The sequence below is a fragment of the Podarcis tiliguerta genome (genome assembly GCF_965153285.1).
Source record: "Podarcis tiliguerta genome assembly, chromosome: 14".
NCBI classification, from domain to species: Eukaryota; Metazoa; Chordata; class Lepidosauria; order Squamata; family Lacertidae; genus Podarcis; species Podarcis tiliguerta.
This window is the reverse complement of record NC_139547.1, coordinates 21,581,785-21,609,455: the sequence shown is the minus strand read 5'-3', so window position 1 is coordinate 21,609,455 and position 27,671 is coordinate 21,581,785. Positions and strand designations below refer to the sequence as shown.

General features: G+C 42.9%; 1 protein-coding gene across 6 annotated transcripts in view; it reads left to right on the top strand.

Moving 5' to 3' along the window:
- Positions 1–4,846, top strand: part of ASB7 (ankyrin repeat and SOCS box containing 7) — a 39,489-nt gene extending 34,643 nt beyond the window's left edge. For all 6 annotated transcript variants that reach the window (XM_083412281.1, XM_083412278.1, XM_083412283.1 and 3 more), the window contains exon 6: positions 391–4,846. In XM_083412281.1, the coding sequence (XP_083268407.1) occupies positions 391–530 (140 nt within the window). In that variant the 3' untranslated portion in view covers positions 531–4,846. The remainder of the gene's footprint in view (positions 1–390) is intronic.
- The last annotated feature ends 22,825 nt before the right edge of the window (positions 4,847–27,671 follow it).

Genomic DNA, 27,671 nt, shown 5'->3' with positions numbered 1-27,671 from the left:
GAGTTGACAATACTTTCTTTTTTTATGTCTGTGCATCTCATTCTGCAGTTAAAATTTGTTCTTGGGCAACTCTGGAAGGGAGCAACTCAGTGTTAGAGCATAATAATAGTTGGCATGCAAAAGGTTCAGGGTTCATTCTGGCATCCTTAAAAGGCTATTGGGTAGCAAGGTTAGGAAAGACTTCTGCTTGAGACCTGCTGCTAATTGTTTCTAACTTGGATAGTTTAGCTGAAACCTGACATTTAACTGAACACACGAAAACCAGTTTCTAGGTCTACACATTTAGCTGTTCTGCTTCATAGTGCTTGTGAGAGTTTCTGCTTGTTTGTTTCAGCTTTCAGCTTTCAATTACCTTTTAATGATGGCATATTCTTTTTATCTTCTTTTCAGGGCAGCCACGGAACTTACAAGATCTATGCCGAATTAAAATCCGCCAGTGTATAGGCCTTCAAAACCTCAAACTACTTGACGAACTACCAATTGCCAAGGTTATGAAAGACTACTTAAAACACAAATTTGACGATATCTGACATTTTTGCAAAAACGTTGGACGATAAGCAAGATTAGTTTATATTCCAGATACCTTTCAAAGGCTGGTCACCTTGCACAACGTATATCCTATGCAATTTCTGATTTTTTGTTTTCCCCGAGAAGTCAGAAGGCAGGTATACAATTTCTTTGGGAGGGGGGTGTTTTATACCAAATGCTAGAAGGTCTTACTTTTTTATTATTTCTTGGTCCAAGTTTACAAGATCCAAGCTCTCTATACAACTTTACGATTGTAGTCTGGTTTCCCCAACCCCTCTCCACAGGGGTGAGTATCTTATTTTTTTATTTTTAAAAAACTTAAACTTGCAGCTTTGAAATGAAGACAGAATGTCAGTTGTTCAAAGGGATCCTTCCCCTACCCCAATGTAGCATGTGTAATACTGTGAGATGGCTGAGTGAATGCTAAACAAAGTAAAAGTAGGAGACTTAAGGAAGTAATCCACAACACACTACTGTTGTATAGCCTCTGTTCCATGGGGAATCCCAGGCAGGACCCTCTGAAATGAAGGATCTACATAGCAGCCGTGCTTCCTGGATTAAGTCCACTAGCATTGCTCCCGTGCCAAGAACCAATATGGGTATCCGCTTATTCCTCATAAGGAGTCCTGACAATTGACTGGATTCCATATGGTCACTATTTTCTACCCATAAGGTGCTTTTCTCAGAATCATGGCTCAGGCTTGTAACTAGGGTGTTCAGAGTTTACCATAAACACGATAGCTCTTTGGAAACATTGCCACCTTCATTTTTTTTTTCTCTTTTCTTCCTTTTTCTTAAAAAAAACCCAAGTTGGATCTTTAACATAATAATTGTAGTTCAGATGTCCATATGTCTTATCCTTCCTTTGATGCCAGTGTGTTCGCTGCTGTTTGTAATTAGGTTTTACACTGCTCAGATGCCTCTGTGGTCTCTCTGTATTTCTTTTTTTATAAAAACATTAACGGAAAACTAATCTAATTTCAAAGCCGATGCATCCTGTTTCTCATATGCAATAATTCCCCCCACCCCCCGATTTATATTTTCTCCATCACACATGTGATTCACACACATTCCTACCCTGGTCTCAATATGATGTTCGTTACTTATTGGAATTGCTGCTTGCTTATTGGGATATATATATAGATATTTTTGTTACCCCTCCCAAATTTCAAAGGCATCTAGTTTGGACTGTTGCGGCTCACTTCTTCCTCCCCTTACACCCATGCAAGAGGCTAATCTGTGGTATTCTTAAAACCAGAATCTGGCCTAGCAATTGGGCTTCCATATTTTTAAAACGGCTCCATAACCTGAAACCTGTTGTGTTTTCAGCTTGCTTGATGTTAATTAGGACTTTGGGCTGATTCACCAAACCCCTAATTTGTTCTTATGGGCTGTGGTGTAAACACAGCATCTCAAAATACCTTTGCTGACATGCAGATCTGCGTAAAATTTACCATAAATCTCTAGGTCCCAGATCTAAAGGGGAACCTTGTGTGAACAATTAAGTTCCATAAGTATGTTGAAGCATAAATAATTGGCCATACCCATAGAAAACTTAGCCACAGCACCTGGACCTTTTTTATTTTGAAGATTCTATATATAACCCCACTGTAATGAGACTTTCTCACTCGGAAGATGATAAGCTTCTGAGCACAAATCTAAATCTGCAAGAACCCAGCCTGTGCTTTTTAGGCTGAAACTGGCACGTTTAATTATTGCACAGGTTACTAGTCATACCTTGGATAAAGCCTGCAGTTTGATAGGAGTTGAGATTGCAAAGGAAATGAGTTTATAAAAGTTATCCTCTGTATGTCAGTGGCTTTAGCATCCTGAGCTTTGGGGTTCCATCTGAGATTCAACATAGATTGCACTTGGGGAACATTATTAGTTCTCTCTGCAGTTTCCAATCACTTTCCCACCACTCGTTTCTTAAAGGGGAACAGAAGTCAGTAATTTAGGATCAATAGAGCTATGTAATCGATGGTACATGACTGCAGCATTAATTTCCATTCTCATAAGCATCAATCCTGTTGCTGTCCATCCATTACAAGGAACTAAGGTAGCAAATGACAACTTTTTGCTCAGCAAGCACTGACTTAGAGTGCAAGGTATTTCCTCCCAACACACATACCTCCCCCCCCCCATCAAGATTCTACTTCAGAGGAATGTATGTTGTTTGTTTTTAAAAAATGGAATTTTAGTGGCCAACTAGTACATCATACTATTCTATTCTATTTAGTTTGCCCTTAATTGGAACAGCATTCAAGCTACGTATACTTCATCAGAATACAAGGGTTTTGCAAGTCTGGACAACAAGGTCCCTGTTTCTTGTGATAAGGAGCTAGGAGCAACTCGTCTGTTTTGATCTTCAAGGAAATGTTCACAAAAGCCTCCCAATCTCTTCTAATTTTTATGTTCTTTGGTATCTTAAGGCCCCAGTCCAGTTTACTGGAGATTCAGGCTTTGATCAGTTTGGTTGACTTTCTTAAAGTGATGGTGCATTCTTACCAGCCTAGTAGTCTTTACTGGTTCAGGGATCAATTGTAAGGTGAATTTTATTCTGTCTTGCTGCTGTGACTTCAAAAAATATATATAAAATGTATTGCTGATAACAAAAGTGCTATTTAATGAAATGTATAATTCCATTTATTTATTTGTTTGAGGTTTGTTTTCGTGTCTCTCCCCCTGCCCCAATGTTTTAATAATTGACACACTTTGAATGAAGTACATCTTAGGCCATAAAGTAAAATTCCCTTAACCCTACTGTGTTATCCATTATTTCAGTAAAGCCATTTGACTAGCTGAAGGCAAAGTGGGGAGGGGCAACCTTCGGTCCCAGTTCCTAAGAAAATCAAGCCTTTGACTTATTAACTCGGTAGCTGGTCATCTTTCTTTTTAATGTACAGGAGATTCCATAGCATATGCACCATGTTGAATTGGGGCCAAAGGGCAGAATGTGCATTGTGCATATCTCCATGCAAGCCCAACTCAATTAGGGGTTATACAGCCTGAAAGATTTGTACCTCTTTGAGCAAACATAACTTGTTTTTGAGAAGAGAATCAGAATGAAATGATGTTGATGTATTTTGGTTTTACCACTAAAAAATGATGGAAGCTTTTCCATTAAATGTTTTGGCTTAAATTCCAAAAAAAGAAAAAAGATAAGAGCATTTATCCCACTTCTTTAATATTAAACATTTTTATATAGCTTTTTTTAAAAAACAAAACACAAATTGGCAAACACACCAAAGAAATGGACAAGATGAAGATCATTAGCAAACCACAAACCTCATTCTTTTAAAAACAAAACCAGAGTTTTGTAAATATTTCTGTTTATAAATGTACAGCAGAGTAAGAGTCTGTTTTTTAGATTATTTAATTACCATATTTCTAATCTATTTACAATATTAGAGACCATATTTGTAAATTCCCAAGGCTTCTGTTTCATTTTTCATTTTTGACTTATTTCATTATTCATATTAGGAACAATCTGCCCTCATAGGGACAGCATGAAGACACAGCATTTTGTATTTGTTGGTTTTTGGTACTTCATACACACAAAGATGCCCAGTGTAGGAGTAACTGTGGCTCCCTGCAAGTGTTGATTTGCAAATTAGAAGCCAGCCGCATGAACAAGTTTTCCCTTCTCTAAGCACAAACTCTCTTCCACTACCCCCATTCAGTTTAATGCTATATCTGCACCAGTGCTAACCAGGATTCCCCTTATCTGTGTCAGATCCTGGTTAAGATGGCAACCTTATTTTAGCATTAACCACAGTGCAGGTGCAATGTTTCAACCATAGTTAAAGCTGACACTGGACAACGAGAAGGAAATAATCCCTGATAGAGAAGGAGTGAGAAGGACCCACATTCCTTAAGCAAAGCCATGTTTACAAATCATGGCTTACCTTACAGAGAGCCAGCATTTCATTTGCACCAGCCTCAAGTGACTAAGAGTATAGTCCCCTGGGAACGTTGCCTACAGAAGCACACTTGAAGCAAATTGGTGGTTCTTGTCTGTGGCAAGCTCCGGTTTCTTTCAGCGGAGCCTGAGATGGAGACCTTTGTTGTGGATTTTATGTCAGGTTTTAATGAAGGGTGGGCTAATGAAACCTGAAATCCCAGTCTAACTCAATACGGTCAGTTTGTTGCAAATTTCACTGTGAGAAGGATGATGTACCATTTTGCCCGCCATTCTTATCTTCCATGCAGTTCTTTCTGTGTTAGCAGCATCGTAATATATTTTGTTCTTCCTTTTGTAATGTAAGGTTTTGCGTTGGGTCATTTTGAATTAAAATAATTACCAAATTCTTTTAAATCTGCTTCATTTCTTTTTTAAAAAAAACATTCAAAAGTTTTTATTCTTTATATTGCAACGGTTGGGGAGGATTGCCTCAGTAGCTGCCTTCTGTAAATATTGTACTTGAAGTATGACCTTCAATTTCTGGACTTAGATCTTTCCCTGGCTGTTGAAATTGTGTACTTCTCAGACCTGGAATTTAGTGATAGTCTCCGGGGGGACGGGGGGGACGGGACTAGGATGGATGGATTTAAACCTTAGTAATTTAGATCAACAGTTTAAATTACCAAGAAGAAAGTCTATGTCAAGTAATCAATTAAAATCCAAATTCTCCATTTATTATTATATACTGTCTAAATAAAATATCACACCAAGGTTCCTGTTACCATAAAAAATGACCTAGAACTTTCAGATGGTACGCTATACATTTCCTAAGTGTGGTCTAAAAGAAAAAAGAAAAAGCTTATTTTTAGATTAAATTTACTCTTTGTTAATGGGAAGAACTGGATGACTGTAGCACTGTCATAGCACTGCATCACCGTAAATGTATTTAATGAAAATAAACACATGTGGGGCATATAACTGCCCTGCCCACCCCCCACCACAAAACATTAATCTCATTCAGACACAAGGACAGGTGGTCCTTAGTGGAGACAGACCATGAGATGGAAAGTGAATGTCAATGGTTTTTGTCTGATGCTTGGTTATAAATTGGGATACAGGCTGCCCAAGTGCAGCCTCGCGGACATGCTCAACTGTCCTGCAACCCTCCATCACAGCAATTAGGCTTGGTAAGGTACCCCATTGGAGCAATGAGACTGTTTTTCAAGCCGAATTGCTTCCAGAGTGGGGAGATCTTTGTGTATCTTGCAGCTGGGGTAGGACATATGATAGTCATGCCCTGCAGTCTCTGTGAGGATCTCCCCTTCCTCCTCGCAATTAGAATTGGGGAAAACTCAAATGTTTTTTCAAGCCTAATATGGAGGGGGGGTATTTGTGGTGTGATAAGTTGTGATGTGTATGAATGGAAGTGTGTGTTATATGTGTATGAGAGTGGGTTGCCCCACCCACACTGGCCCTTCCCACTGCTGGTATGTAACCTCTTCTAGAAGGTTAGCAATGAGCTAATCATAAATATTTACTGACTCCGAGCTAATTGGAGTTTGGCATGAAATAAGAGTAAAATTTCACATGGTGATCCATCACTGGGCTAACTTGCCGGTCCTTGGTCCAGATAACAAGCCATATATTCATGACCTATTGGGATGTGTAATGACTGATGATTATGATTTATCCCTAGTTTACTAATAAAAGTAGCATCTCATAAGTGGGTCATCTTCTTATATTTGCATTAAGTGCAGATTGCATTTAAGATCAATTTATTTTGAAAGCAAACTCATAACTGAATTTTTAAAAAAGAAATCTGGTTTATTTATCCACCCTGTACAAAAGTGAGAATTGACTCAGGGGAACAGTATATAAACACATCTGGTATTATAAAACTTCTTCTTATACAAGCTGTCATGTCCTAGCAGGGAGCTCTCTGTATCCCATGGCAATACTTTAGCAATGATGAACCATTTTTGTGTGTATCTTAAGAATCTGAAAGAGCCAGCTATGCTGCTCCCAGTGGCAGATAGAAAGTTTGCATTTAGCCCAAAAATGGAAAACATGTGGCTCTCCAGATGTTGTTGGACTCGCAACTCTCACCAGCCCCAGCAAGCCTTGCTCAATGGTCACAGATTATGGGAGCTGTAGGACCACAGGTTTCCCATCCCCTAGCCGTAGGAGTGTTGATGTTGATTGACAAACAGTGATCCCCTCTTCTACATCTTTTGGCCTGGATAAAGAGTGGCCTGGGAAGGTTTGCTACCCTGGTCAAAGAGCATATGAGTGCTGCTTTTGATGCAGCAGGTGCTCTGTCATTCTGACAGAGCCATTGGGGAGAAATCATAGGCTTCAAGTTGGGCATCCTTGATTGGCCTTGATACCACTAATTAACGCCTATCCTGTCCTGGACCAACCTAAAGGTGAGGTGCTGTTTTGCTTCGTCTCAAATGTCCAACCCTTCTTCCTGCTTGCACTTTGTCTAGCACTCGTTACACACACACACACACACACACACTATCTTCACTTGAGTTTTCTGCATTAATTCTAAAGCAGCACTGATCTCAGCTCCACCATTGTTCCAACTTCTCTATGACATCTTTGTTGACTCTGTTAGGATAAGCAAGAGGATACTGTTGGCTCTTCCCATTCACACTTGAAACACACTTAAGAGTTTCTAATATGGTTTCTGTTCCCATCTCTCCCCCTGCCCACCACCTAGGATATGTTGTTGGGTTCTGACACCAAGTTAACAGTAGAATGCAGAGGATTTATTACTACCACAAGGCCAGCTTCACCTAGTAGTTTGTTTTTTTAATTAAAAAAATGCATACCTCAAATGGACAATGTATTCCCTAAGGCTGCTTGTTGGGCTTGGCCTAATTTCAACAGTTCTCTGCAAATGATTAGTTCAGACATTTAGTACATAGACAGGCAACACCTTTCGCTCTGGACCAAGGACTGCATGGGCCCATGTGACCGTCCACCTATCAATCACATGATTGACTGGTAGGTGGGACAAATTAACTGTCCAAATTGGTCAGCAAGGTGGGTCCTTATAAAGAACCCTGGAGAAACCTGTAGTGACTCTAAAAACCATGCTCTAAAACGTGGTTTTCCAAACTTGGGTCTTCAGCTGGTTTTGGACTACAACTCCCATCATCCTTAGCTAGCAGGGCCAGTAGTCAGGGATGATGGGAATTGTAGCACAACAACAGCTGGCGATTTGGAAAACCCTGCTCTTAAAGTTGGAACTGCCATATCAGTAATCCAGAATGCTCTGGGACAGCTAGCATGCACTGAATATCTTTTAACAGCATCCAACTGGAAAGCAAAGCAAAATACTTAAAAGTGAGGATGGACAGAGAGACACAGGAATTGTGCTGAAGTGAGCTGTACAAATTTACTCTTGCCAGGTTACAAGAGTCTCCCTCCCCCCCATTGGCAGTGCATTTGGTGAATATGGACTACTAAACTGTATCAGGCTAAAAACTATGTCCCAGTTTATGTATAATGTTTCCTGTGTCTGCAGAATAATTAATGGTGCATGTTATTGTTTACAGAAATTATTCTCTGCAAGCTGTTGGTGAAACGAAATTTATACAGGGCATAGCACATTCTTTCCATAAATATGTTTGACTAGGAGCATAGGGAGCAGCCTTATATGGAGTCATTGGTCCATCTAGCTTAGTATTTTCCATGATGAGTAGTTTTCTGGGGTTTCAGACAGGGATCTCTCCCAGCCCTCCCTGGAGATTGAATTTATCAATTTATCATATTAAGAAGTGAACTAGCTTGCTTACTTAGCAAAATTAATAAAAGACTTTGACCAGAACGAATAATTAAAACCAATTACCCTTAAAAATATGCCTGAGAGCTCATAGGGGCATAACCAACATGTTTAAGTCTGATTAATGCATAAAAGGGTTAACACCATAGAGTAAGCTGTCCTGCCAGGCTTAACCGGGTCACTCCCCCTCGGTTTGAGAGATTGATAATCAAGCTTATTGTTGTACACCGGTCTACTTGAGAAGCTCAGTGCTGAGTTTCCTCCCACCCCACTCCAAAAAAGACAAGTCTGCTGATACAGTTCTAGGACTTCTTCCCTCACAGATTTTCTGCTCACTTAGTATGTGCTAATTAGCAAGTACTGGAAATGAAGAGGTTGGACTGTGTATCCATGACTGTGCCTTGAGTAAACTGACACTTAAAGGTAAAGGCACCCTTGACCGTTAGGTCCAGTCACGGACGACTCTGGGATTGCGGCTCTCATCTTGCTCTATAGGCTGAGGGAGCCGGCATTTGTCCGCAGACAGCTTCTGAGCCATGTGGCCAGCATGACTAAGCCACTTCTGGCAAACCAGAGCAGTGCACGGAAACACCGTTTACCTTCCTGCCGGAGCAGTACCTATTTATCTACTTGCACTTGTGTGCTTTCGAACTGCTAGGTTGGCAGGAGCTGGGACCTAGCAACGGGAACTCACCCTGTTGCAGAGATTCGAACCGCGACCTTCCAGTCGGCAAGCCCTAGGCTCTGTGGTTTAGACCACAGCACCATCTGCTTGACCTAAATTAGGCTTGACCTAATTTGGCCACAGATTCTCTTCCAGGCAACTAATGAGACCCCAATGCCTCTAGCCTGCCTTGTGCTCTTGAATGTGTGGAGCTGGTAAGTGGCCTTGGCAGGCTTCCTGGGCATAAGTGAGGGCATTGCATATGTACATTGCATTTGTATAGATGTTGATTTTCCGTAACAAATAGCTTGCAGGCTCCATCAGATCAGCCAAACCTCCTGCTTTCATTTGCACTCGACACTTTTGCCTTTGTCTTCTGACTCCCAGGCACTGATTTTGGGCAAGATTACATCCATTTTGGGTGAGATTTTGCCTGAAATCAGACAAGATCTTGCGAAGTGCACCAGATGTGAGATCTCAGTCAAAATCGGCACAATCTTCCCCCAAACCGGTGCCAATGGTGGTGGTGTTTTTCTCCCAGTGGTGGATGCGGTAGGGCATGTGGCAGCAACAGAGCAGGATGCGGCGGCAGGAGCAGGTAGGTGGTGGTGGAAGTAGCAGCAGGGCAGTGGCACTTTCCGTTTTGCCTCAGGTGGCGAAATGGGATGCGCTGCCCCGGTTACTTGGACAGTTTACGTGAAACACTTTGAATACCTGAGATGCGCTATATAAAATGCTAAATATGAAATACCAGTTTGAGGGAGTCCGGTCCAACTCCAGTTGCAAGCCACAAATGCCAGTTTCCAAGCAGAGATGGGTTTGGTATGTCACATTGATTATTTTAGTATACGCTATTAAAACATTGTAGTTGTTTGTGTGTAGGGCTAGTCTGCTAAATAGGCTTGCTTTGGAAGCCGTCCTCATGGCAGGCACACAAAAACCCCCAGTCTGTATACAGTACCACACAATAGGGATATTTATCCAGTTCTACAGAGAAGTTTAAACATTGTGACTCTGCTTTTCACTTGCTTGATCTCCCGTCAGTGAAACTCATTGTAATGACTGCTGTCGTCTAGGCTCTGTCTGGGTATAATGGCTGACCATTAAAAACAAAAACAAAAAACCCCAATTCATATCAGGAGCATTACTAATCAAGTATGCCTTGTGAAAGATGAGCTATTTTATCTGCCAAATAGATTCTGCCAACCCAACGCAACAGGCCTTTGGCTGTATGGTCTGGTTTTGATTTGGTTGCTTCCTTCAAACTTCTAAAGCATCTACACATTTCAGCGGAGGAAGGCATAGAATCATAGAGCTGGAAGGTATCTCAGAGGTCAACTACGTAATCCAGTCCCTTGGTGGTGCAGGAAATCCACCTCTAGAGCCTTCCTGATAGGTGCCCATTTAGTCTGTTTGCACTCTTCATACATAACTGTTTACTTTGACCCAAGTGTATCCAGCTGCTGCTGTTTGAAACATTGTGAATTGTTGGCATTGTGGTGATACTTGTTGAACGGGTGATAGAAGGCATCACATGTGATGGGTACAGTGAGAACTCTGGCCACAAGGAGCAGCTTAGAATCTGGAAGCAATTGGCTTGCAGGGGGATAAAGGATGTGGTTAGAGATATTTTGGGAAATTAAGCAGAATGGTAAGACTGAGCTACATTTGGAAGAGGAGACACCCGGTGGAAATGATGGAGCATCTATACAGAAGAAATTGGGTGATTATTATTTTTTGTTTGTTTTGGTTTTTGCATGAATTGGTGCTTATGGATCCTGAATCAAAGGGATGCTTATACTTAGAGCTCTGCATTCCAGGTACTTCTGTCAAAGGGGCCGCCTGGATCAACCATTTAATTAACCACTTTTAAAGCACCTTAATATGTCCATTCCTGGATACTGGTGTGGAATAATAATCAGATAAAAGGGTTGGTGGTCTTTTCTGTGTTTTCCATGTTCAGTAATTCCAGTGGATGATCATAGTACGTTTGGGTCCATCGCTCTCCCATCCCCCACCTCCCGGTTGTAGTGCCATTGTGACCTTGACTTTTGTTCTTCTTGGTGGTTTAGGGGCCACAAGGACAACTTTGTTCAAAAGCAGTGAGTGTAACAAACGAACTTAAAACCAAACTGCTGCTTTTTCGTTTCTTATTGATTGCCCTTTTCTGCTTTATGACAGAGGTTAATGCAGAGAATGAATCTGCCATGACATTGTTTAAAACCTCCTTTATCCTTGCCTAATTAGGGGGGATACTTGAAAGGGGGGGCTCATGCGGCTCAACACCTTGTTTCCTAAATGTCAGACTTCATCATTTAGTGAGAGGCATAAAAAGAATCTTGGGAGACCCCATTGCAAGCTACTTTCTGCATGATTGCAGAAACAATAAATGCTACGACTTTGCTGGGAGATAACATTTCCCCTTTATTCAAACATGTTTTTGTTGATTTCAAAGCAGTTCACAACTGCATAAAACACAATATCAACAAAGCGAGGAGCCACTACAACTACAGTTAAACGGTGCAAGGCAGAGTTCGGTTAAAATCAGCCCATCTCTCTAAATAGCTTGGGTGAGAGGCTTGGTGCCTAAATGATGACAAAGAAGCTGCAGGTTAAGAATGTAGGAAGCTGCCTTAGACTGAGTCAGACCATTGGGCCATCCAGCTCAGTATTGTCTGATTGGCAGGGCCAGATAGGGAACATTCCAAGCCCTGCCTGGAGATGCTATGGGTTGAACTCTGTTGTCATTTAGTCGTGTCCGACTCTTCATGACCCCATGGACCAGAGCACGTCAGGCACTCCTGTCTTCCACTGCCTCCCACAGTTTGGTCAAACTCATGCTGGTAGCTTTGAGAACACTGTCCAAACATCTTGTCCTCTGTCGTCCCCTTCTCCTTGTGCCCTCCATCTTTCCCAACATCAGGGTCTTTTCCAGGGAGTCTTCTCTCATCATGAGGTGGCCAAAGTATTGGAGCCTCAGCTTCAGGATCTGTCCTTCCAGTGAGCACTCAGGGCTGATTTCCTTAAGAATGGATAGGTTTGATCTTCTTGTTTGATCTTCATGGGACTCTCAAGAGTCTCCTCCAGCACCATAATTCAAAAGTATCAATTCTTCGGCGATCAGCCTTCTTTATGGTCCAGCTCTCACTTCCATACATCACTACTGGGAAAACCATAGCTTTTACCACTTTTGAACTCTACCACTGAGCAAAGGTCCAGAGGTGTATTTTGCCAAATCGATTGGGCCCCCTCAAGGTATGAAAACAGTATGGCAGAAAGACCTGGGAAAACCCACAGAACAAAATGAATGGGCTGCAATCTACGTTTAAAAGCCCCTTTAAAATCTAAGCTCTGCTTGAAGGTCCAGAAAAAAACAGCTTGGAGCAAAAGCTGATGCCGTCCTAAAAACAAAAATCAAAAAACCCAAACCCTGAAGAAAGAAGAGGGGAATGCAAAAGGATTTGTCATCACTGAAAGTAAAAGACCTCACTCAGTTCTTCCTGCCCTGGGATAAAAGGCTCGCTGGCTGCAGCCAAGATGGTGCCATTCTCAAAAGAGGCCTCTTCTTCACTGGAGAGAGAAAACAGTAGCAATATTTTAAAAGAAGTATTTGCAGCACAACAATGAGCCATAAAGGAGCTTATTAAAAAAATATTTGGAAATAACTAATGCTTCCAATGGAAATAAAACTGACAGAACTTAAATAGGGCTGCCATACGTCCGGATTTTCCCAGACACATCCAAGAATTGGACTGCAAAATGGTGTCTAGGTGGATTTTTGCTGAATTGGCAAAATGTCCAGGAAAACTTGGATATATGGCAAGTAGGGTGATTTAAAAAAACAAAACTTTACAAATTCTCAAAAAAGCCCTTTTTCCGGATTTTCACTTTTGGGAATATGGCTACCCTAATTTAGCACAAAGCTTGACTCTCACAGAAACAATTACAGTCACAAAATAATTAAGCCAGATCCATGGCAAAAAGATCAAAGAATTACAAAAGGAAAATACAGATGTACACAGCAAGCTTGAAGATGCAGAAAAGCGAAAAAGAAGAATTAATTAGCATTTGGGGTTTTTTGAAGAGGGAGTGTAAGAGAATGATCCTGCACAATTTATTGCCTCATGGCTTAAATTCCTGCTTCCAGACCTCATAATCTCTGCTGATTATTTTGAATGGGCACACAGGGCACTTGGTCCCAAACTGAGGGAGGGAGGGCCCCCCCCATGATATAATTGCCTGCTTTGCCTGTTGCAGGAAGAAGGAAGAACAAAATGGAACAAAGTGATCAACCTAATATCCATAACTTATTTTTTTTTTTATAGCTCAGTTATCATGATTCAGGATCTGGATTCTGAAACACCGAAAAAGATGAACAAACTATGTGCTTGCATGATTAAACTGCAAAAATAAATTAACTGGAATTAAATATTGCTGGGACTTCCCCTTCTGCCTTAACGTCATGAGAGGATCAACACAGCTCACGGCAGCAAACAGTCCAGAAGCAACAGCTCTCCTCAACACTCTTGGAATTGACCTATCTCTGGAATGGTACCAAGGAGAAGCAACGGAAGAAAAACAGGATGAACTTTCCGATGGAGTTTGGGGGGATGCAAACAGGAGCAAAAGATCCCGCAAACGCCTCACACCTCACAACAGAGGAGACCACTACAACACCCCAAGCAGATTGCTACTAGACCCTCCAGATATCATTAATACACTTACCCTGCGACTTTAACAAAATCTCAAGTAGAACAGTATCCTATACAGCTTGGCTGTCTGTGGACAAACACCAGCTCCCTCAGCCTGAAAGCAAGATGAGCGCCGCAACCCCATAGTCACCTCTGACTGGCCTTAACCGTCCAGGGGTCCTTTACCTTTTACCTTTACATAACCTGGTGAAGAGGAGCAGCCCCCTGTTGCTGCAACTGCTCCATAGAGCACAGACTTGGGAATACCAGCCTAGATGCTAGTTAACACTTCCTTGTCTATCTCCTTTGGCTGGGGAGTACCTTTGACATGAAGCGAAGAAAAACCTAAAGGTTTCAGTTTTACATTTCATTCATGCCTGTATGGCTCCCAATCCAGATTAGACTTTTTGCTGCTCAGGTAAAGGTAAAGGGACCCCTGACCATTAGGTCCAGTCGTGACCGACTCTGGGGTTGCGGCGCTCATCTCGCTTTATTGGCCGAGGGAGCCGGCGTACAGCTTCCGGGTCATGTGGCCAGCATGACTAAGCTGCTTCTGGCAAACCAGAGCAGCGCACGGAAACACTGTTTACCTTCCCGCCAGAGCGGTACCTATTTATCTACTTGCACTTTGACGTGCTTTCGAACTGCTAGGTTGGCAGGAGCAGGGACTGAGCAACGGGACCGAGCTCACCCCGTCGTGGGGATTCGAACCGCCGACCTTCTGATTGGCAAGTCCTAGGCTTTGTGGTTTAACCCACAGCGCACAGTTAATTCCCTTCATGTAATCAGTGAACATAGGTAACATCAAGTTCACTGATCATGCACCAGTTGAAGTGACTATACGACTGAGCGATGAAATCCAAACCTCGCCATCATAGTCATTCAGCTCTATTTTAGTGACCAGACAATTTCCCCTCCTCCACCACCACCATACTTTGGTCACATCTACATCATAAATCACACACCCACTCCAAAGAATCCTGGGAACTGTAGTTCACTCCCCACAGACCTACAATTGCCAGCACCTTTAACAAACTATGGTTCTTTGGGAGAAGTTATATGCTTTTAACTCTATGGTGTGAGTTTGACCTTTCAGTACCTGAAGCCCCACGCATGCGTGAGCTTGATTTTTGCAATACACTGGTACCTTGGTTCTCATACTTAATCGGTTCTGGAAGCCCATTCCAAAACCAAGGCACACTTTCCCATAGAAATTAATGCAAAATGGATTAATCTGTTCCAGACTTTTAAAAACAACCCCCAAAACAGCAATTTAACATGAATTTTACTAAAGAGACTATTGATCCCTAAAATAAAAGCAATAAACAATGTACTGCAGTCACACAATCAATCAATCAATCAATCAATCAATCAATCAGTAGCTGAACAGGGTTCCACACAGTCACAAAAACAAACAAAAAAGGCAAAATAAATAGCAAAAACAGACAGACCTCAATGTAACACTCAAAACGGAAGTGTGGCACTCAAATTGAAAGCATAACGATCAAATTGGCAGCGTAAGCCTTAAAACGGAAGTGTGGCAATCAAAATGGAAGCGTAACACTCAAAACAGAAGTGTGGCATTCAAAATAGAGCATGTTTTGTCTTCTGAAGAAAGTTCGCAAACCGGAACACTTACTTCCTGGTTTGCAGTGTTCGGGTTCCAAGTTGTTTGAGTACCAAGGCACCACTGTATTCCACCCTTATAACTGAGAGGGAGGAATTGTGCAAATCAGGAATCCACACTGACCAGCAAGTGTAAATATGTGTACTGCCCCTAAGTTGATAATGACAGGGGTTTTCCTTCTGCCATTTTCTAATTATTTGGCAGCAGCCTTGTGAGATGAGACACGCTTGGTATGTTGGCACTCTTTTCAACTGAGAATGAGAACAATGGGCCGTGTAATGAATTCTGCCTCCTTGTTTTCTGTAAAGCAGCTTCCTCATTCTCCACAAGCCTCCTGTTTCTTTCAGGGATGGGCAATCTGGTTAGCACCAGGAGTGAAAGAAATGAAAAAACCAGATTGCTTTGGCAAACTTGAGCGGTTTAGTTAGTGAACATGATTTCTGCCACCCCAGTTTCCTGTCCTTTATTCGTTTTATTGATTTATGGACCAGCCCATCTCAAAGAGAGAGAACGTCAGTAAATGCCTGTAACAGAACACAGACATCTTAGCAAGTTTCAGTAGCACCTTCAAGATTTTCTGATAACTTTGGCATACATTTTTGAGGACTAGAGTCTGCTTTGTCACAGGTGTTTTGTAAGTTTCATCCTCTACTGGCACACATTTATGCTTGTTGGATACAAAGGGCAACCCCCCTAAATATTGGGACCCAACACCATAGAAACATAAGAAGACCCTGTTGGATCAGGCCAATGGCCCATCTAGTCCATCTTCCTGTTCAGTGGCCAACCAAATGCCTGTGGGAAACCTGTAAGGAGGTCCTGAGCACAAGAGAACTCTCCCCTCCTGCAGTTTCTAGCAATTGGAGCACAGACCTCATGGCTAGCCGCCCTCGATCGCTGCCTTCTCCTTGAATTTGTCCACTCCTCTTTTGAAGCCATCAGAGTTGGTGGCCATCACTGCCTCTTGTGGGAGCAAATTCCATAGTTTAACTATGTGCTGTGTGAAGACTTTTATCTGCCCTGAGTCTTCCAACATTCAGCTTCCTTGGGTATTCTAGTGCTAAGGAGGAATGATTTTCTCTATCCACTTTCTCTGTGTCGTGTATAATTTAATAAACATATATCATGTCACTTCTTACTCTCCTTTTCTCTAAATGACAAAGTCCCAAATGCTACAACCTTCCTTCATATGGGAGTTGGACCGGTCATGTTGTGTGGATGCCTGATTATCATCTTCCAAAGCAACTAACAATGGAAAGCATAATGCTGGTGGTCAACAAAAGAGGTTTGAAGACTGTCTCAAGGCAAATCTTTAAAAAATGTAGTATAAACACCGACAATTGGGAAACACTGGCCTGCGAGCGCTCCAATTGGAGAACAGCCTTTACCAAAGGTGTCATGGACTTTGAAGGTGCTCGAACTCAGGACGAAAGGAAGAAACGTGCTAAGAGGAAGGCACGCTTGGCAAATCAACACTGTGATCAGCTCCCACCCAGAAACCTATGTCCCCACTGTGTAAGGACGTGTGGATCCTCTTCCACCACCACCATTGCCCTTGATTCCCAACACACATCTACATCTGCAATAGCATATAAGACTTTGTAACTGTGACAAGGTGTGCTCTAGTGCATGAAAAACTATGCTGCAATCCTTTCGTTGGCTTTCCAGGTGCTGCAAGACAATATTAGCATATCTGCGGGGCTCTTACAAGTGGGGCGAAAGGCAGTTTTTGCCTCCTTTCACCCCTATTCCAGTTTATGTGTTTTTGTCACTCTAGAATAGGGGTGGGGAACCTGTGGCCCTCCGGATGTTGCTGGACTCTTTGCTGACCATTGGCCATGCTGGCCATGGCTGATGGTAGGAGAGATCCCAAGAACACCTGAAGGGCCACCGGTTAACCGCCCTCTGCTCTAAAGAGCGATGGAAAGTTGGAAGCTGTTACTTAGGCAAGACTAAATGGTTGGACCAACTGGCGAAATCCAAAAGATTGCTCCTAGCTACAGAAGGCTTTCTTAAGAAGCATTATTCATCCTTCACTGCAGTTACTAGATAGACTTAATTTCACCCCCCACCCCAAATGGGCCTCCTGTTCATTTTAAGTGTCATTCAGTCTCAATGCCCTGCCTGTTCTTACCCTTTTGTATTAGCTATTACGCATCCTTTCTGTTTAGTCTACAAAATTCTGGGGGCAACCTTTGTGGGGAAGGCAAGATAAAGAGAGATTTGTGAGCTGGCTAAGTGACATTTGGGGTCGTATTGTCTTCCCGGATGAAGTTAAACTACCCATTTAAAGAAGGACTGTTGCCAGGAAAAGAAAAATCTGTTGGAAATGAGAGAACAGTTCTACCAAGAGTGGGAATAACGTCATTAATACCCCAGTGGGTTCTCTCTTCTTTAGTGAACCACGCTAGATGAGGAGGCCAGTTTCAAGTTCTTCTGCTAGTGCAATAGGACATTTTGTTCCCTGTCCTCCCCCCACCCCAGCACCCACACACCAAATTAACTCCAGTGAGGTGTCAGGGGAACTCCCAGGACAGTGCACAGCAGCAGAGGAGAGATCATTCCATCTGGGAAGGTGAAACACATGAGAGCTACATTGAATTCCTCCCAGAGTGGCTAACCCAGCCCCCCCCCCCAGATGTTGTTGGATTCACAACACCCATTAGCCTTAGCCAGAATGGTCAATGACCAGGGAAGATGGAAGTTGGAGTCCAGCCACCTCTGGAGGGCCACCCCTGGTTCAGAAGACTGCCTTCTGACGCGTTTGCATTTGCAGAAGAAGAAGAAGAAGAAGAGTTTGGATTTGATATCCTGCTTTATCACTACCCTAAGGAGTCTCAAAGGGACACGGGTGGCGCTGTGGGTTAAAGCCTCAGTGCCTAGGGCTTGCCGATCGAAAGGTTGGCGGTTCGAATCCCCGCGGCGGGGTGCGCTCCCGTTGTTCGGTCCCAGCGTCTGCCAACCTAGCAGTTCGAAAGCACTCTTGGGTGCAAGTAGATAAATAGGGACCGCTTACTAGCGGGAAGGTAAACGGTGTTTCCGTGTGCGGCTCTGGCTCGCCAGAGCAGCGATGTCATGCTGGCCACGTGACCCGGAAGTGTCTTCGGACAGCGCTGGCCCCCGGCCTCTTTGAGTGAGATGGGCGCACAACCCTAGAGTCTGTCAAGACTGGCCCGTTCGGGCAGGGGTACCTTTACCTTTACCTTTAAGGAGTCTCAAAGCGGCTAACATTCTCCTTTCCCTTCCTTCTGCACAACAAACACTCTGTGAGGTGAGTGGGGCTGAGAGACTTCAGAGAAGTGTGACTGGCGCAAGGTCACCCAGCAGCTGCATGTAGAGGAGCGGAGACGCGAACCCGGTTCCCAGATTGCAAGACTACTGCTCTTAACCACTACACCACACTGGCAGATAGTTTCAATAGACTCTTCCACTAGTCTTACCTATGTATGTATTTATCGGCAAGGTTTCTATTCCACTTTTCATTAAATGCTTTCGAAGTTGCTTAAAGTTACATAAAATCATGCCCAACCACTAACTATAGTTCTCATTTTCTATTCACATTGCTGAGTGACTTCCCCTTGTAAATTGTGCTGAATAGGGCTCTTCTCTAGTCCCCACCCATTGCTGACAGCTTTTTATTTTACATGGCACCATAGTATTGCAAAAGGGTAGCCAGCTATCATGGTGTCCACCAGATGTGTGGGATTTCAGCTCCCCAAATCCCTGACCCACTAGCAATGGTGTCTGGGGCTGCTCAGAGTTGTGGTCAAGAAAAGAATCTGGGGGAATCTCTCACAATGCCAATAAAAATTAAATAGAGGCCACATGATGCTGACATGATTTGTTGTTGTAGTTGTAGTCGTTTAGTCATGTCTGACTCTTCGTGACCCCATGGACCAGAGCACGCCAGGCACTCCTGTCTTCCACTGCCTCCCACAGTTTGGTCAAACTCATGCTGGTAGCTTTGAGAACACTGTCCAACCATCTCGTCCTCTGTCGTCCCCTTCTCCTTGTGCCCTCCATCTTTCCCAACATCAGGGTCTTTTCCAGGGAGTCTTCTCTCATCATGAGGTGGCCAAAGTACTGGAGCCTCAGCTTCAGGATCTGTCCTTCCAGTGAGCACTCAGGGCTGATTTCCTTAAGAATGGATAGGTTTGATCTTCTTGCAGTCCATGGGATTCTCAAGAGTCTCCTCAGGCACCATAATTCAAAAGCATCAATTCTTCAGCGATCAGCCTTCTTTATGGTCCAGCTCTCACTTCCATACATCACTACTGGGAAAACAATAGCTTTAACTACATGGACCTTTGCTGGTAAGGTGATGTCTCTGACACGATAACCTACACAAATGCAATGCAATGCCCTAAAACAAAAGAACAGCACCCTCCTATCCCTCTCCCCTCTCTCTTCCTCCCCCAACTGCATAATATCTAGAACAATAGTGTCTCATACAAAACACAAATGAACTCCATAAATCAAAAGTGGAGATGCTGTATGCACTTTGCCCTGTTTATTTGTTTGTTTTGTAGCCAAGAAAATCTCTTAATAAAACTATTTTTTTTAAAAAAAAGCAAACGGGGGCACTAGGTTGGCTACATCTGCTATTGCATCTCATTCCCTGTTCTGCACAATTGGCCTAACTTCACAATGAATCACGACTTGCCTTTGTTTTGGCTCTATTTAGAAACGTGTTGCTCTATTCGGAACACTTCTTCATAGCTGTGGCTACTGAGTTTGCACTGTTTGGAAATCAAAGGTGTTGCATCTCTAGGTTGGAACATCTGCACTGTTGTTTTTTCATGGGGCGGGGACAGATTCTGTCCCTGCTCTCACAAACTTACATAAGTCACTGGAGCTGTCAGAACTGACAGCTGTGCCAACCTGTTCAGTGCTGTGCCTTGTGGTCCCACCCAACAAAAGGAACGAGACACAGCTCTCAATTCTGGATGCGGAAGTCCCTAAGCTCATCTCCGGGAGGACAATGTGTGCCAAAATATTCTGGAACAAAATTAGACATTTCAGAAAAAGTAGTAATCAGTGCAGCAAGAACGCTCTTCCTCTTCCAGCATGCTTGATTGCAAAAATCCGTAAACCCCAAATGTTCAGTTTAGCAACAATGTGTTAGCGGATCAAGCAAATAGACCTACATAACTGCGGAATGAAATCATGCTGACGTCTCTCATCGCCATAGTGGTTTGTTCTGTAGAATGTTTTCCATCACAGGGCCCTCAGTTTAATGTCAGAAAACACAACGTCATTGTCTCTGATTCAGAAGGTTGCTCCTGTCTTGGCTTTAAAAGGCAAAATAATCAGTATTCAAAAATTTAAATTCCCCTGAAAAGAGAGTCTTACACATGCTCATATTGTGCAAGCTTTCGATGTACAATATTGCGTATCATTGTCTATCACTCCAGTAGATGTTGAAAAAGGAAGTGTTTCTTTTTATGTAGGACATGTTTCACTACTGCACCTGAAAATATTTAATTTTAGCATGAATGTTAGAAGAATTCTCCATCCTCAACAGAGCCAACGGACTGCGCTTCTGTGGCAGTCACTGTTCTAGCATGTCACCTCAGAGGATTGTTAATTTTGCTCTAAATCTTCATCAGGAATGATCCAAATCCGTGAGTAGGCAAACTAAGGCCCGGGGGCCAGATCTGGCCCAATTGCCTTCTAAATCCAACCTGCGGACAGTCCGGGAATCAGAGTGCTTTTACGTGAGTAGAATGTGTCCTTTTATTGAAAATGCATCTCTGGGTTATTTGTGGGGCATAGGAATTCGTTCACCCCCCCACCCAAAAAATATAGTCCGTCCCCCCACAAGGTCTGAGGGACAGTGGACTGGCCCCCTGCTGAAAAAGTTTGCTGACCCCTGAAATAGACACAGCGCTGGACATGATGATCTGTTCTCAGTTACATACAACAAACAACCGCATTCACAAGCCCATGTCCTCACTCACGCACACACCCCATATATTTTGAATATTTAATGATCTGAACACACCTTGTGCAGTGATTGGACAGAATCCTCTCCCAAAAAACCACACACACACACATGCACAACCTGAAATGCAGACATAGCATAAGCTAGAGGCTAGAGCAGCAAATTATGCAGAGACATGGCAAGCAGCCTCCTTCGACAGGGTACTTGGGCCTCCATGAGCTTCTCATTGATTTCTTGTGGCAGATTGAGCAGTTCTCTTGTGGCATGTAGTTTGGGAAGTTAGCACAGAATTGCCAGTTTAATCTGAACAAAACCAGGCGGTATATTAAATGGTGATAATGATATTCCCCATTAAAGATAAACAGCCCTAAGAAGGGATAGCAGGGATTGGTGGCCTTGAATCAACAGCTAGCAGTATCTAGACAAGCCAACTGGTCACAGTCTATCTGCCTATGGTGAGAGATGTACTGTATCTCTACATAGATTCGTAGTAATTACTACTCAATTAACACACACAATCTTTCCAAGTCCTCATTTGTTCTCATGTTTGACAATACTTAAGTGGTCACCCAATGTATCAATTGTAAGTTGAAAATGAGGGGCACTAGGAGCATAAAAATGGAGTTTATTCCTCCTGAGCCCCCCAATACATGAAACCAGAGAGCAAAGTTTTTGGTGAGGTCCCCTGGAGGCAGCTGCTCCCATGAACCACCCCCAAAAATGGAACAATAGGTGTGGCATGAGATACACTGATGTGCAGAAGTGTTTAATGCAAGGTAAAGTAAAGGTAAAGGGACCCCTGACCATTAGGTCCAGTCGTGGCCGACTGGGGTTGCGGCGCTCATCTCGCTTTATTGGCCGAGGGAGCCAGCATACAGCTTCTGGGTCATGTGGCCAGCATGACTAAGCCACTTCTGGTGAACCAGAGCAGCGCACGGAAACACCGTTTACCTTCCCACCGGAGCAGTACCTATTTATCTACTTGCACTTTGATGTGCTTTCAAAATGCTAGGTTGGCAGGAGCAGGGACTGAGCAATGAGAGCGCACCCCATCATGGGGCTTCGAACCGCCGACCTTCTGATCGGCAATCCTAGGCTCTGTGGTTTAACCCACAGTGCCACCTGCATCCCTTCTCTTGCAAGGTAAACAAATGTTATTCTCCAAAGCCTCTTTTTAAAAACAAAACAAAAAAACCCCACTGCAGATGCTCAGTAAAGTTTTCCTTCTCTTCTGTCCAGTGAAAAGCCTGGCAAGAGCTTGATGGAGCAAGGAGGGGACCTCTTTGTGGATGGATCTGCCAGGAAGGGAAAGCAGAAGTCAAGTCCAACAGACAGATAAAGCAGTGATGTCATCCATTTCCTGGAACAAGAGTTAATTCAGCCAACGCATTCCAAGCCCCCATTGCTCTGCTAGCAAAACAAGAGGACTCCTCTTGGGCAGCTTTGTGTATATCACAAAGGAAATTGCACCACTTGAAAATGCAGGTGGCAGGAATGCGGCTGAGTCAAGATTTCAGCAGAGGCTCTGAGTCAAGAGGAAAGCGGGCATGAAACTGGGAGTCAGGTCTCCCTGCGGAAAGATAGGAAGGGATCTTAGGCAGCAGATCAGCAACAAGGCATAATATTCTGAGGAAAGTGAAAGTGTCAGGGTCAGTAATGACTCAGAAGCTTGAATTCTTGATAACAGTGGGCTGGGATAGGAATCCAGGGCACATCTTAGGACACATGTTGAGTAACCCTTTTTTTTTTTTTTTGCACTACACTAGAGGCTTGTTTCACAAATTGCATTTGAGCCGAACACTGTCCATTTCTGAAGCATAAAATAATTTTTAAAACTCTTTTTCTAAGTTTGTAACATTGGTTTTATCATTAGGCGCCACATTAGGATAATAAAAAAATAAATAACTGAAAGTGGGGCAAAAACATGTCTTTCATTTTATAGTTTTTTATAGTTTTATAGTTAAACTATAGGATTTGCTCCCAGAAAAAATAGAGGTGGCCACCAACTTAGACGACTTTTAAAAAGGATTAGGTAAATTCCTGGGGGAGAGGGCTATCAATGGCTCCCAGCCATTCATTCCTCCTCCACTGCTGGATAATATAATAATAATGGTAATAATGATGATGATGATAATAATAATAATTTATACCCAGCCCATCTGGCTAGGCTTCCCCAGCCCTTCTGGGTGGCTTCCAACAAAATATTAAAATACAATAATGCATCAAACATTAAAAGCTTCCCTAAACAGGGCTGCCTTCAGATGTCTTCTAAAAGTCTGGTAGTTGTTGTTCTCTTTGACATCTGGTGAGAGGGCGTTCCACAGGGCGGGTTCCACTACTGAGAAGGCCCTCTGCCTGATTCCCTGTAACTTGGCTTCTCACAGTGAGGGAACCAACAGAAGGCCCTCAGCGCTGGACCTCAGTGTCCGGGTAGAACGATGGGGGTGGAGACACTCCTTCAGATATACTGGTCCGAGGCCATTTAGGGCTTTAGGTCAGCACCAACACTTTGAATTGTGCTCAGAAACGTACTGGGAGCCAAAGTAGGTCTTTCAAGACCGGTGTTATGTGGTCTCAGCATCCACTCCCAGTCACCAGTCTAGCTGCCGCATTCTGGATTAGTTGTAGTTTCCAGGTCACCTTCAAAGGTAGCCCCACGTAGAGCGCATTGCAGTAGTCCAAGCGGGAGATAACCAGAGCATGCACTATTCTGGCGAAGCAGTCCGCAGGTAGATAGACAATATGTCCCTGAACAGCAGTTGCAGGAAATCACATGTGGATAGAAGATGCTGTTGTACTTCGGGTCCCAGCTTATGGACTTCATCTGGATGACCACTGTGAGAACAAGATGTAGGACAAATATGAGTTTTTAGCCTGACCCAGCAAGGCTTTTATTACAGAATCATAGAGTTGGAAGGGACTATGAGGACCATCTAGTCCAACCCATGCAATGCAATCTTTTGCCTAATGTGGGGCTCAAACCCATGACCCTGAGATCAAGAGTCTCATGCTCTACTGACTGAGCTATCTCAGCCCTGCATGTTATCATGTTCTTATTCAAACAGGTGTACTATGTTGGTCCAAACCACAGTTCCTTGTATATTGGCTCAAACAAGTCCCCAAGGAACTTACTTCTCTTTATGTTCTGATTGTGAATTTCTGGGCATAATTAAATGCTGATTTGAATTCCCCCTGAATTAATTGCAACTCATCCCAACATCTGTTGGGCACCTGTTCATCTGGGTACACATGGAGGCGATGGCACAAAATACTTTTCCCTGGGATGTTTGCCTGGTGCCAGTCTTAACTTTAGGGACCACATGAAAACATTTCTTGATAAGCTGAGATATTGTTATTGGAGTAAAACTTTAAAGATTAGAAGACCCAACATCTTAAATTCTAAGCATTGAATAAGCTATATTAAGACATTCAAATCAAGAAAGGAGGTTAAACATGACAGAGGGAAGGGATTTGTTGTTTAATTGTATGAATTGGAATACAGGGAAGGGAGACTCGGGGAAGTCAGAGAAACAAGTTAATGCAAGATCAATATGAAGATAAGATTGTTTTTATTTCTGTTGTCTGTAGTACGTTATGTTTGTGTAATTCTGTATGTTTTTGGTGTATTGTTCGTTGTTTTTGTTTTGCTTTGTCGTTTTGTATGTAAAATCGAATAAAATATTTATTAAAAAAAAAAAAAGATAAGCTGAGATATTAATGAGCCTTTTTGACATGCATGCAGGCCCTTCATATGAATGAGTGAGCAAACTGGAATGTCTTCTATTAACTATAGTTTCCTGTTTCATCCAAACCAGGAAACTATAGTTGAGTTTCAAACAGTGCAGGATATTAACACATGGTTTGAAGATAGCTTAATATCCTGGCTTGTTGGGAAGCTGCTAATGGAATATTACAGTAAACCAAACAGTTCACTGCTTTGTTCCATCCCATCTGGGTTGAAGGAATGCACACACCAAAAAGGGCCATTCATAACTCAGCTCATTAATTCAACTTATTATCTTGCACATGTGGCTACTGAGTGAGAATAGATAAGAAAGTTCGGGACCTGGGTGTTTTGATCAGCAGTAGGCTCATTCACCCATCCAAGTCCCCATTTAATGATGCCATCATTTATTTGTAGCCCACCTTCCATCTAAGGAGTTCAAGGTGGTGGTACATGATTCCCCCCCTCCCCCATTTTATCCACACAACAATCTTGTGGGGTAGGTTAGGCTGAGAGACAGTCATAGAATCGTAGAATAGAATCATAGAGTTGGAAGAGACCACAAGGGCCATCGAGTCCAACCCCCTGCCAAGCAGGAAACACCATCAGAGCACTCCTGACATATGGTTGTCAAGCCTCTGCTTAAAGACCTCCAAAGAAGGAGACTCCACCACACTCCTTGGCAGCAAATTCCACTGTCGAACAGCTCTTACTGTCAGGAAGTTCTTCCTAATGTTTAGGTGGACTAAACTGGCCCAAGGTTGCCCAGTGAGCTTCATGCCTGATGGAGGATTCCAACTCAGATCTCCCAGGTCTTAATGCAACACTCTAACCACTGCACCACACTGGCTCAATGTTCACTCAATGAGCATGCAAGTATGAACTGGGGGAGCATGAGCAGATTTGATGACTGGAGTTAAAATGCTGCAGCGATCTGACAAGAAGGGTCATGCTGGCTGCCTTTATCTGGAGGTGTGTGAAGGGAGGATGGGCCTGGAAAAGAATTTTGCCATATGGCTTCAAGCCTTAAAGAGAGAAAGAGGTGGAGCAGAAAGTTTCCTCATGAAAAACAGCGAAGATTAAAAATAAATAAATAAATTCCCATACCGATGAAAATAAGCTGATGAGCTAGCTAGTCCCGTATTTATCACTGAGCTCCGGACAATGCTAAAAGCATGATTTCAAAAATGTCTGGGAGGTTTCTACACATGGATGTTCCTGTGATGTCAACCAGCACTGCAATTCCCAGAGTTCCCTGAGTAGAGGGATGGATTGAGAAACCACTCTGGGAATGGTTGCCTCCTAAGAATTCTCAGCACCCTGCACTTCCCAGGAGATTTGAGGGTGAAGCCATGACAGTTTAAGGGGTATCACAGGGTGGGAGTAGGTACACAAAATTGTGCTTAAAGTGAGCATCCGGGGGGGGGGGGAGCACAATTAGGGTTGGAGGGATATGTGGGTAATGCCCAACTACGCAATCCCTGAATTCTTTGGGGGAAAGGTGGGATACAAGTGAATAATAATAATAATATCTTTTAAAGTACATTACATAAATAATATGTATGGGGTGTTAGGGGTAGCTCTGGTGGGGGACATGCTGCTTCTGCAACATTTCCTTGCAGGTCCCACTTATCATTTTAGAAACTTTAAAAAGCACTGAATTAACAAGTCCGCCCTAACTAGCTCTGGGGCTGATGATAGGGTAGCAAATTGTTAAGTTGCTTTCTTTATTTTACTTGTGTTTTTACTGCTAGGGATGGGGAATGGGTTTTCACCCTCAGATCCCAAAGCTACTTGACTGGCTTAGGGGTACTGCTATACCCCCAAGTGGGAGTTGTTCTGCTCTTCTGAGCTGGGCAGCCAAATTTCTTCTGCTAGCCCTAGTGCTGCCGGAATGTTCCGTCATATTTCAAGCGGTGAAGAGATTCCAGGACACGAGCTGGAAAAGTGAATCACTTTTATGTGCTAAGATAAGCTTGAGATGCACCTCCTTTTGCCTGGAAGCCCCCAGTCAGTATGAGATCATTCCAGTAACAGGAAAACCAGCAGGGACTTTCTGTACAGAGAACAATCAGGTATGGAATTGCCCTGCAATGTTATGTGCAACTTTAGATAAATTGATGTGGTAGTTAGAAAGTTAAACTAACACGGCCAGTTTTAAATCTACACCAGCCAAGAAGGTCATGGGTGAACTTGGGTTAGTCAGGGTCATGTTTAGCCGAGTTTTGCTTTGGGCCACATTCTCACCATACATTTAAAGCACTATGATACCACTTTAAACATGGCTTCCCCCAAATAATTCTGGGAGGTTTAGTTTCTTACAGGAGTACAATTCTCAGAGTTTCCTGTGGAGAGGGATTGATTGTTAAACCACTATGTAAATCGTAGCTCTTTGAGGGAGGTATATATCCCCTAACAACTCTCAGCGGCCTTAAGAAACTACAGCTGTCTTCTTCTTTTTTATGTGTTTTCTGTATTTTTTTATCAGTGCACACAAATGGCAACCCTATAGTCTATTGTAGCAGTTCATACCTGACAGTGTGTGTTCCGGCCCCCAAAATCATTATGCCGCAATCAGTTAAACTAGATGGATATATATACCCATGTCTAGTGGTCTATTTTTATTTCATAAAATGTATATACTGCTTGATTGCAATACAAAAGCGTCAAGGTGGTTTACAAAACAAAACAAAAAAGTTATCTGCAAAACCACTTAAAAAACGATCAGTTAAAACATTCAAAAAATAGTTTAAAATCCACGATAAACTAAAAAAACTGATTAAAACACACGCCAAC